We start from the raw sequence: 12,313 nt of genomic DNA on the forward strand, positions 1-12,313 counted from the left end.
CACAGTGGTGGCCAATGCAGTGAAGGTACACAATACTTCTTATTAAGATTAAGGTTAAGGCAGGGGTGCTCAACTCAAGTCCTCAAGCACACCCAACAGGTCAGGTTTTCAGGATATCCCTGCTTCTGCACAGGTGGCTCAATCAGTCCCTGCTTCAGCACAGGTGGCCCAATCAGAGGCTCAGTCTTTGACTGACCCACTGATTGTCCTACATGTGCTGAAGGTGGGTTATCCTGAAAACCTGACCTGTTGGGGTGGGGGGAGGACTGGAGTTGAGCACCCCTGGACTAAGAGGTACATGAAAAAGTCGGTGGTCAAATGGTGGTCTGTGGTTTCACAGCAAGCGGGGAAATGGTCAGACTGGGGTGGAACAAGTCGCCCCTATCTGATAAACGTTCTGTTTTTCTATCATTAAATAACATAAATCTTGCATCATATGAAACGTGTTAATTAAGTGTGTTACATTGAAGGCAAATCGTTAGTCAGACTCACTTTGACGCTGAGATAAATGAAGCAATGACATCAGGTACACACAATTTAATACATCGAGATATAATAGGTGTGTCACATAACTCCTCGTATAACCAGCTTCCATGGGACAAGAAAGAGGGAAACTAATAGCGTGATACATTGATGTATAGAGAGGCCGTGTGAGAATCATTCACCAAGAGTATAGTTTCATATAGTGTGTTACATTGTTCCCCCAGCTAACACAATGTATTCCGTTATACTACATAACACCACATAGCTTTCACAGGATTCAATGGCAATGTTGGTTTAGAATATCACAACGTAACCTACCCGAGCTCACCGGATAGAACCAGGAAACCTGCTACATCTATACTTCTGTCAGCACCTTGTTGCAGTGTTATGTAGAAGTGTCTCTGCCTGTGTGTGCATCTACCTGTACTTGCTTGTTTAGAGAACACACATTTCTTTGCACACTGTTACACCTTTAACTGGACCAACCTGGCACAAAAGGAATCACAACACAAAAATCTCCAGCACCAATACTATTACTAGAAACTTGAGCTTCATGTGATGACGTTTCTAACTTCCTCTCTTCAGAGCCTCCTGTGAAAATCGTGAACACGGGTGATGACACGGAGCACAAGTGCCTGAATGGGGAGCGCGTGGTACTGAGCTGCGAGGTGTCCCAGGAGAACGCCCCGGTGCGCTGGTACAGGGATGGAGTGGAGATGGAGGAGACTGAGAACGTCCAACTGGAGACAAACGGGAAGCATCGCAGGCTGATTATCCCCAACGCACGGTCACAGGACTCAGGGGAGTTTGTCTGTGATGCTGGAGATGACTCCGTCTTCTACAATGTCACAGTGACAGGTAAGTGACAGTTCTCAAAGAAACATAGAAATTGGTGGCAGATAAGAACCATTTGGCCCACCTCTACTGCCCATTCTCAGAGGAAAATGTATTATTATTTTTACAACATATTTCTGCAATATTGCAAAGAAATGTGTTGCAGGTGCCTCTAGTACCAATGGGGTAATTGGTGTCATTATGGAGTTGAAGCCCTGGATTTTTGGAGAATCTACTACCCCATCCCTCCCTACTTCTAAAATATCTCAAGCTCCTGTCTAACTTGCCACAATGTTCATTTGCTACCATCTCAAGTTCCTAGCCCATGGTTGGATCCTCTTCTTGGCTTCAGGGACTAATAAGCCTAGCTACTGTTCATAATAAATGACCCTTTCTCACCTTTGCACTAACATGTGTGACTCCCGCACAACCACTCACACACCTGCCCTCACCCCTTGTTTAACTTTTTTTCTGTCTCTCTCCCAGAGCCCCCCGTGAAAATTATGAACACGGGTGATGACGCAGAGCACAAGTGCCTGAGCGGGGAGCGCGTGGTGCTGAGCTGCGAGGTGTCCCGGGAGAACGCCCCGGTGCGCTGGTATAGAGATGGCGTGGAGGTGGGGGAGACTGAGAGCGTCAGGCTGGAGTCAGACGGGAAGCATCGCAGGCTGATTATCCCCAACGCAAGGTCACAGGACTCGGGGGAGTTTGTCTGTGATGCTGGAGATGACTCCGTCTTCTACAACGTGACAGTGACAGGTCAGTGACAGTTACTCATACATTATCTTTTCTGTATTATGTGACTTGTCCCCTCCCTTTTTGGCTTCAAGGACCAATAGACCAAAGTTTCTATCCATAAAAAAATCCCTTTTCCTGGTTTTCCCCATGGCAGTGGTCACCAACGGGTTAAACGCCACCCTACAACTGTGATAGGACAGAAAAAGTTCCACCTGTGGAAGGATCATAAATAGCCACACCTTTCCTCTCCAGGTAGTCTTTTTAGGTCCTCTGTTAACTGAAGTAGTTGTTTGTTGTTTTAAAATGAAAGTGGGGCATACGTGACTGACTTAGGTAGTCGATCCAGGGGTGTTTTGGACTCTTCCTTCCTCTGAAGTGCGGACGTCTCGCACACCAAGGAGTCGCCTGTCCGTGGATCTGACCAGTCGGCTATGATGCAAAGACTGTGGTGATAAGAAGCTGCAGTGAATCTGAGGATACGCGCAAAAGTGCCTGAGAACGCTGCCCTCTCCCGTTGGCTCGGGATGGATGCCGCCATGTGGCGGGTTGAGGGATGCAACACTACGGAACGCGTCACGTGGAGGATTCTTTAAAAAGGCATGCTCGGCCGGTGAACACCACTGCCCTGCTACTCTGCTACAATAAGCACTGATAAACAGGAGCCTGCACAAGCATGGGGAGAATTGCCCAAACATTGGAGGGACTGCTCAGAAGCTGTAAAGGTTGGAAAGTCTGACAAATAAACCTGCTAGGCTAAACAACTTGCTTAAAATGGATGCTGGATCAGGAAAGGGTGCTGGATCAGGGAAGGGTGCTGGATCAGGGAAGGGTGCTGGATCAGGGAAGGGTGCTGGATCAGGGAAGGGTGCTGGATCAGGGAAGGGTGCTGGATCAGGGAAGGGTGCTGGATCAGGGAAGGGTGCTGGATCAGGGAAGGGTGCTGGATCAGGAAAGGGTGCTGGATCAGGGAAGGGTGCTGGATCAGGGAAGGGTGCTGGATCAGGGAAGGGTGCTGGATCAGGGAAGGGTGCTTGTTAGGACCAGTATGTCAGGCCAGAGTCTGCAGTCATGTTAAGCTTCCATTTTGTCTGGTCATAACTAGTTAAGATTCTGTAGTCAGCCTTTTGCTGAAATATAATTCCTGAATGCACTCAGTTTCTCTGCTAAATTGCATTTCATTCTCCCTGGCCAGGATATTACTAGATACTTTTGTGATGTCAATTTCCTGGTGTTTTAGTAGAATATAATAGAATGGTTCTCTGCAAGAAGCAAGGTAGTGAAATAAAGTTGCTAAGACTCAAGGTCTATTTTGATAACAGACAATGAATAAGCTATGTATTTAGACAATTGCTTGTATTGAGAAAAAACACGTCTCAAAAGTCACGCCACTAATATGTCCTGCCCCTAAATCACGCCTCTAATCAAAGCTACGCCCAAGACACACCTAGTATACGCCCAGGACACGCCTATGTTACGCCTCTAACCAATATCTTTTTTTATTCTGTATAAAAACCATTACCCTATGAGTAATAAATTGAGACAAAGGATTTGAAACCTGGCGTGCGTTACGTTTCATTTTGTTCGTCTCCCAGGCCTGAAAAGTTCATCAAAAATCGGAGATAACAGTGGCAGGGCGTGAAAAACTTCTCCGGGGAAGTCTGCTGCAAAATGGTGCAGATTGTGTATCCAGTCACAAGGCTTCAGTTTTCTTTGCAGGGAATAGGTTCCTTTTGGTTCTGAGGCCAGGGGAAGGAAATAACGGATTTTCCTTCAGTTTGTCCTCAGTTTTTCTCTGCAGAGAATAGGTTCCTTTTGGTTCTGAAGCCAGGGGAAGGAAATAACGGATTTTCCTTTCAGTGCTGGATCAGGGAAGGGTGCTGGATCAGGAAAGGGTGCTGGATCAGGGAAGGGTGCTGGATCAGGGAAGGGTGCTGGATCAGGGAAGGGTGCTGGATCAGGGAAGGGTGCTGGATCAGGGAAGGGTGCTGGATCAGGGAAGGGTGCTATCCCTCAGAATACAAGGTGAGGGAGCTAGTCAGTAGTTGCTGATTTTTTTTATTTTATCTGCTTTTGATAAATTTACCTATATGTCTATCAGTGCTGCAGGTGTACAGCCCGCGGAAGGGGGAGTTAAAATGGCTACTTAACCTACCATTAAGAAGAAGGCTGCAAAGAAACCGAAATATTCTTCTGCCTGTAAAAAAAAAACAGCTTTGGAGAACAAAAAATCCTGTGAGTACTTTCTCAAGGAAGCAGCAAAAGAACCTGTGGAGGCAATGGGCGACTTTATGTTATGCAGAATGGAGGTGGTAATGCAGGGAATTGAGGCAGCATTCCTCCGTCTGCAAATAAACTTCAAAAACGTGCAAGGTCACATACCGGCCTGGAGAGACTACAGAACTCTTCTTCTGAGTCACAAGAGGAACAATTCTGCAACATGGAGGTAGATATAGAGCCATTGTATAATGACCGTTCCACAGAAGAAGCGTCGGCGTTTGATTTGGGGCTCATTGAGCCCCTCATTAAGGCAGGGAATGAAGTTCTGCACTTAGAAAACGAGCTCAACTCTACAGAACAAAAGAATCGTATTGTTAGATGCCTCCATAGAAAGCCTAGAGCCTTTTTTTGTGCATGTCGTGGTAAAAGAAATAATCAAGAATGAGTGGACACAGCCGGACAGGAGAGGGGCCACATCCAGGAAATGTACCAGGATGTGCCCATTTGAGAAAGAAGATATGGAAGCCTGGGATTCACCTCCTAAAGGGGATGTTACAATATCTAGATTTGTGGATGACGCAGTCTCCTTTCGGGACGCTATGGCTGCAGAAGTAGCATGCAGGCTGGCAGTGGCCATAACGTCGATCTCTAGAGGACACACATTCAAACTGGGGATTGCAAACATAGAAGAGCCTCTAGAGGAAGGAGTTAAAAGATCCCAGATGAGCAAGGCACTCTCTGAGTTGAAGTTAGCGACAGAGTTCATATCCAAGGCCCTTTAGATTCTGTGAGACTGGCAGCGAGATCTATGGCCCTGTCAGTAGCACCTAGTGGGCACTGTGGCTACGACCTTCGCAAGTGGATTCGCATTTAAAAACAATCTATATGTGACTCCCTTTGAAGGTCATCACAAGTGTTTGAAAAAAAATTGACACAATAATTGAGAAAGCTTCAGGAGGAGAGAGTATTTTTCTACCACACGAAAGAAGATTGGGAAATTCAGCGACGATGAGCGAGAGAACCAACACCCGGAATATGAGATCATATGGCCCCGGAAGGGGGTATCCAAGGGCACCCACATGGCTGGGTGGTCAGAGCTCTCTTTTTCATGGTCCAAGAAGAGGCAGCTCCTTATAGAGTGACTGGAAGGTTCTCACGAAACGAGATCGGCTCATGCAGCCCGTGTCAGAGGAAGGCTCCAGCAGTTTAAGATATTTGGGTGCAATGTATCATTTTCAAATATTATTGTCTCGAGTTCAGGAAGATACCAGGGAGGCAAAAATTCAAGACATTTCAACTACCAAAAGACAGACAGGCTGCTTACGTGGTAAAAACATGTGTAAAAGAATTAATGGACAATGGGGCAATATCACCAGTGTCAAGACCAGAGAGGTTCCAGGGAATCTGCTCAGCGAGGGGAACATTTACAACCATTCTAGATCTAAGAGGAGTCAACACTCTTCTCAATATGAAAAATTCAGGATTGAGCCCCTGAAAATTATGAGCACAGCAGTGGAACAAGGGGATTAGATTAGATTGTAAGATCTTCGGAGCAGGGACTCCTTTTCCTAAATGTCACTTTTATGTCTGAAACTTCTCCCCTTTGTGTTATTTATATTATTTGTTATTTATATGATTGTCACGTATATTACTGCTGTGAAGCGCTATGTACATTAATGGCGCTATATAAATAAAGTCATACATACATACATTAGCTAGTATTAGTGGATTTGGCAGACGTGTACCTCCATTTACCAACATGCGACAATCACAGAAGGTTTCTGAGGTTCGCCATAGGATCTAATCGCATTATCAGTTCACGGCGCTTCCCTTTGATCTTGCCACTTCCCCTGAGATTTATTTGTGGGGAGCACAGAATCACATCAAAGATGTAAGAGACAAAGAAAACATTGAGACTTTACAGATGACAATCTTTTGTAATCTTGTGAAGCCAAAACTCACATGGCCCCAGTGTAAGGTATAAGGCAGTATGTAACTCAATGGAGTAGGACCAGGAGACCTCCCAAAGGTAGCTCCTTCTCCTCCAACCCTTTCAGACGTTAAGCTGGTGTAAGGAGCGGTACCCCTGCTCTCCCAGAGAGAGAAAAACAAACAATAGGGTAGATTGTTTTTCAATGTATAAAAATATATGCAAAGTTTAAAAATGAACACTAATATTCCACAAGAACTTTAAAGCTTAATATGGCAACATACAGTAGGAGAGAGTATATTCCGACAGCAACCCACACATCCCCCTCTGAGTTCGATCTCACTGCTGCTGTATCCAGACCCAACGCCAATAAAAAAACTTCAACAAACGAATCCACAACACTCAACGTAATTTTTTTTTTGCTTATTCCCCTTTCAGATATTATTTACTCTTACTTCCGAAGGACCCAATCCGTGCCTTCAAAAAAAGGCAAAAAATTATTTATTTTTTGGCTTGTGGGCAAAAAATCCAACTACTGCACAGTTCCCATTTCTTGAAAAATGTCTTCGAGCCTTTCTCCAAATCTGAATATTTATCTTGTTTGTCACATTGTATTAACATCAACAAATCTCTTTGCATATCTGAAATCTTGGGCGTTGCTGATATTATCCAATCCCTTAAAATAAATTTCTTAGCAATCGTAATGGTGGAATTTTGGTTATTTTTTTTAAACATTTTTATATACCCTGATAATAATCTCTCTACTCATTTTGTAAATTGGATTTTAAAAATATTGCGGAGAAATTCCACCACTTTATTCTAGAACTTTGCTATTTTTCTACATGACCATGCGCAGTGCTTTAAATCCGCATTTTCATTGTTACAATTAGGACACCTTCCTGACTCACTTTTGCAAGCACATTTCCTTTGCAGAGGATGTGCTGTATATACGCTCTATTTAGTATCTTGATGTGTGTTTCTAGCATTATTGCACTAAGGGCCTTCTAATTGGCTTCCTGGTACATGAGTAACTTGTTGAATGATACTAGTTCCGGAAAATCTCTTCTCTATGCTCTGTATATATTTTCCCGGGCATTCTCTGCGGTAATTGACAAAATCGGATTGTATGATACATGTTGTCTGAACTTAATCGACTTCATCAAATGCGAAGCTGCATTGATGATATTTTTTCCCATAATAATAATAATATTATCTTTTTTGGAGCACCGCGTTTGTATAATGTCTTGCCTGAAGATGAGAATAAAGGTGACAATTCGGAATATCAAATTCTTACTTTAGTTGATCAAATGAATTTTTTACAACCTGTAATTGGTCATCTAAAATATCCATTTATTTGGATTATCCCTGTTTTTTCCCATATCCTAAAATGACGATTCGTGTTACCCGGCTCAAACTGCGGGTTTTCGCAGAGAGGTAAATATCTTGTATACCTTGGATCTCTATTTTCCAAATAAAACTCCAGGCCAACGCTGTGTCACTAAACATTATATTTTCTTTTAAATCCTTCGGAAGAGCACTTTATCTGGCATGCAAAAAATATGCTGAGATGAAACCACAATTTAAGGATTCAATTCATGCCTGGGATGTACCCTTAGTCCGGCAATTATTAACAGGGGCTACCTTTGAACCACTTCAACTAAGTTCAGACATGGATTTAACGCTTAATACGGAGCTATTACTAGCGATAACATCGGCTCGCAGAATTAGTGAGTGGCAAGCGGTGTCCGTAAAGGAACCATTCCTTATATTTCACCAGTACAAGGTCGTCTTAGGACCAGCCCAGTATTTTTGCCAAAGGTTGTATCAGCCTTCCATCTTAATCAAGAATTGATTTTGCCCTAATTTAGTCCGAATCCTTCAAATGTTAAGGAATGAGTATTGCATACACTGGATGTAGTCAGATGTCTTAAACAGTATCTTACCATAATGCCGAATTGCAGAAAATCGATAGATTATTCGTGCTCCCGATGGGAGGAAGACGGGGGGCAAGCGGCCTCAAAGGCGACGGTAAGACGTTGGATTGTTGCCGCTATCAAAGAAGCATGCAACATCCAAAAGAAACCAGCGCCAATGCTGGTCCAAGCACATTGTACCAGGGCAATGGTGGAGTCCTGGGCGGCAAAGGCAGAAGCTTCTCCTGCAGAGCTATGCAGGGCAGCAGTTTGGACTTCTATTCACACCGTTATAAAATACTATAGTGTGGATGTACATGCCTCAGCAGACACGTGCTTTGGCAGGAAGGTCCTTCAGTAGATTGTCTCTGCTCAATCAAGAAACTTTGATGTACTGTTATACGGTTTCAGTGGTATTTATGTGTAACACCACCGTTTTTGCGGGTACTGCTGTGGCAAGTCCCATTGGGGCAACTGCCATGGGGGACAACCAGGAAAAGAGTGAATTGTTTTAGATCTTACCATCATTTTATTTTCCTGAAGGGTCCATCCATGGCAGGGCGCACTAATGCCCGCCCTAGTATTTGTTTATACGATAATTAACTTGTCTACATTATGTATTTTAGCTTTTGTATCATAAGATTACCTGGGGAGGGAAGGTGGGGCTATTTAGGGTCCTTTCACAGGTGGACTTCTGTCCTATCTCAGCTATGAGGTGGCGTTTAACCCATTGGTGCTCACTGCCATGGACGGAAGCTCCAGGAAAACAAAATTACAGTAAGAGCTAAAACTATTTTCTCTTTTCCCACCTTTGCACTAACATATGTGACTCCCGCACAACCACTCCCGCAATTGCCCTCACCCCATATTTACCTCTCTCCTAGAGCCCCTCGTGAAAGTCGTGAACACAAGTGATGACACTGACCATAAGTGCCTGAGCGGGGAGCGCTTGGTGCTGAGCTGCGAGGTGTCCCGGGAGAACGCCCTGGTGCGCTGGTACAGGGATGGCGTGGAGGTGGAGGAGAGTGAGAACTTCAGGCTGGAGTCAGACGGAAAGCATCGCAGGCTGATTATCCCCAACGCAAGGTCACAGGACTCGGGGGAGTTTGTCTGTGACGCTGGCGATGACTCCGTCTTTTACAATGTGACGGTGACAGGTCAGTGACAGTTCTCAGAGCATTTACACCCCTGCACTTTTCCGGTAACAAGGAGTTCAACTTTTTCTAGATGTCCACTAACCTATTCCCTAAATTAGGGCAGTATGAATGGTCTCCACTATGAACAGCTCTGCGTATGTTTCTTATATCCCTGATACTAATGCATGAAAAAAAAACGACATTAGAGTAAAAGAAAAGAAGGGATATGAGAGAAAAAGACGTGGAATGAAGAAAGGAAATAAAGAAAGAAGAAAAAGTAAGTGAGGAACATTGGAAAAAGAAAGGAGGATGAAAAGGGTAAAAAGGAAGGAATGGAGGAATGGTACATTAGAAAGGAAAGCGCTTGGTGATATAGAAAAGAAGGAGTTTTTACCCAATAAAATGTGTATTTCTCGAGCAGAAAGTTCTAAACAGAGGTTGTAATGCACATGTCTGTATTGCACAATAGTTTGTTACACCCCAAAACTGGAACAACCTACCGGAGACTCTCACATCCACCACCAGTTTAAGTTCTTTCAAATCTAAGGCTGTCTCACATTTTAATCTGGTCTGTAACTGCTTCATACGCCCATAATATATATTTTCTTTAACTGTGCATGCAATGTCTTGTACATAATGTATACCCTGTTCATTTATGTAACTGTATTTGTAACCATGTATTATTTGTCTTAACTCTGTGCCCAGGACATACTTGAAAACGAGAGGTAACTCTCAATGTATTACTTCCTGGTAAAATATTTTATAAATAAATAAATAAAAATAAATAAGGGATTTAGGAACTATCAGTCACTTCCGTGCTAGTTGACACATGACACAGAAGCAGAGTAGACCCAATGCCTAATGCCCAATCTATCACTTTCACCATGTAGTTATTGTTCCAGCAGCAGGGTTTGGATTTATAGTACATAGTAAATATGTCTATAATAATGTGTCAAGGGGAAACTGTTCTCTTTCTATGCTACAGTGTGTCGGCGGCTCCCATTGACCTTCACATGAATAAGTGGCCCCGTTTCACAGTGCAGAACTTTTAGGGGCTATGAATCACTCTCCTATGCTGGGTGTTTTGGCTTTTAAACTGATGCTAAAATGTGTCTTTTGAAATAGGTGTCTCTTCGGGTCAGTGCATCTCGATACTTGCTGATCAGACCCCTGCTTGCATCCACAAACTATTTGGGAGTATGCCTATGGGGCTGGCACTGGCCTTGTGCATCACAGAATCGTGCTTGGAGAGAAGTTTATGCTTGTGGTAGAGACGGAAGGACGAACTAATAAATTACTGACAGGGGACACAGCATTGATACAACCTGTTGGATGGATAGTCTTTAACCCCTTCCCTGCCAGCGTGGCCAGCAAAGTGTCGCTGTCCTCTCAGGGGCCTCGACTTTGGGGAATCTTTGCAATGCATAGACAGCCCCTCTGCCCCCCCCCCCACAGAAGTGGAAGAAAATGGTTAATTTATAGCATGATTAGTAAATATGCCTGGCATTTAATGTGGGTGTCAGGAATACACCCAGCGAGCACAGTCCTCTGTAACACCGCTTTTTCTTGTCATGCTGCGGTTTGGTTTAGTAAAATCAGCAGAAAGTGCAGAATTTTTGTTGTTACTTAATTTGCAAAGTGGTGACCGGTTGGAGGAATCACTCAGTATTCACGTGTGACACAACCATTCCCAAAACTGTCAACTGCCCGCCCGCAGAGTCTTGTGGCCCTAATGGTTAAAGGTGTAATCACTGTTTAAATCACCAATTGTACTCTCCCTCGTGTTACCAATGTATCTTTGCCCCTCTGCAGAGCCCCCCGTGAAAATCATGAACACAGGCGATGACACAGAGCACAAGTGCCTGAGCGGGGAGCGCGTGGTGCTGAGCTGCGAGGTGTCCCGGGAGAGCGCCCCGGTGCGCTGGTACAGGGATGGCGTGGAGGTGGAGGAGACTGAGATCGTCAGGCTGGAGTCAGACGGGAAGCATCGCAGGCTGATTATCCCCATTGCACGGTCACAGGACTCGGGAGAGTTTGTCTGTGATGCTGGAGATGACTCTGTCTTCTACAATGTAACAGTGACAGGTCAGTGACCGAGCTCAGAGCACCCATAGGGACATTACCCATAGGGACTTTCACCCATAGTGACATTCACCCATAGGGACATTACCACAGAGCTACTCCCTCATTCCAAATATTAGAAAAACACAACTACTTATCACCAGGTCTGTCTTTCCCTGAGAGTGTCTGTCTTTCCCTGAGAGTGTCTGTCTTTCCCTGAGAGTGTCTGTCTTTCCCTGAGAGTGTCTGTCTTCCCCTGAGAGTGTCTGTCTTCCCCTGAGAGTGTCTGTCTTCCCCTGAGAGCGTCTGTCTTCCCCTGAGAGTGTCTGTCTTCCCTTGAGAGGGTCTGTCTTCCTCTGAGAGGGTCTGTCTTCCCCTGAGAGGGTCTGTCTTCCCTTGAGAGGGTCTGTCTTCCTCTGAGAGGGCCTGTGTTCTCCTGAGAGGGTCTGTGTTCCCCTGAGAGGGTCTGACTTCCCCTGAGAGGGTCTGTGTTCCCCTGAGAGGGTCTGTGCGTCGTTTCTTCCTACTCTGAATATCATCTCCCACTTTCTAATGTCTCCTCATATCCCTGCTAATTTTAATGTAAGGTCCAATTGTATTCTGTCCGCCTACAGTTATCTGCTGCTAAAACAACAGAACATTTTTTGTTCTTAATAAGTATCTTTTACATTGTTTTGTTTCCCTCCTGATTACATATCTTAGTATGAACTCTTTCAGCAGCTATTTTGGACAAGAAGTGGCAATTTATCATGCAACCATCCTTTCCCGACTCTAAAGGAGTTTACATGGAGTTGGATACATACATAGCAATGCTCGGTCTTTCATACCTGCTCAGGGTGCTAGGTGGGTGCAGGCTGTGCTCAGTCTCTCAGACCTGGTCCGGGTGCTGGGTCAGTGCAGGCTGGGCTCGGTCTTTCATACCTGGTCAGGGTGCTGGGTGGGTGCAGGCTGGGCTCAGTCTCTCATACCTGGTCAGGGTGCTGGGTGGGTGCAGGCTGGGC

General features: G+C 44.7%; 1 protein-coding gene across 5 annotated transcripts in view; it reads left to right on the forward strand.

Annotated features, from left to right (window-relative positions):
- The window catches only part of OBSL1 (obscurin like cytoskeletal adaptor 1), a 64,913-nt gene that overhangs the window by 13,331 nt on the left and 39,269 nt on the right, over positions 1–12,313 (forward strand). For all 5 annotated transcript variants that reach the window (XM_075609559.1, XM_075609557.1, XM_075609556.1 and 2 more), the window contains exons 6-9: positions 1,069–1,341; positions 1,804–2,076; positions 9,000–9,272; positions 11,064–11,336. In XM_075609559.1, the coding sequence (XP_075465674.1) occupies positions 1,069–1,341; positions 1,804–2,076; positions 9,000–9,272; positions 11,064–11,336 (1,092 nt within the window). The remainder of the gene's footprint in view (positions 1–1,068; positions 1,342–1,803; positions 2,077–8,999; positions 9,273–11,063; positions 11,337–12,313) is intronic.

Source organism: Ascaphus truei, chromosome 7 (genome assembly GCF_040206685.1).
Source record: "Ascaphus truei isolate aAscTru1 chromosome 7, aAscTru1.hap1, whole genome shotgun sequence".
NCBI classification, from domain to species: domain Eukaryota; kingdom Metazoa; phylum Chordata; class Amphibia; order Anura; family Ascaphidae; genus Ascaphus; species Ascaphus truei.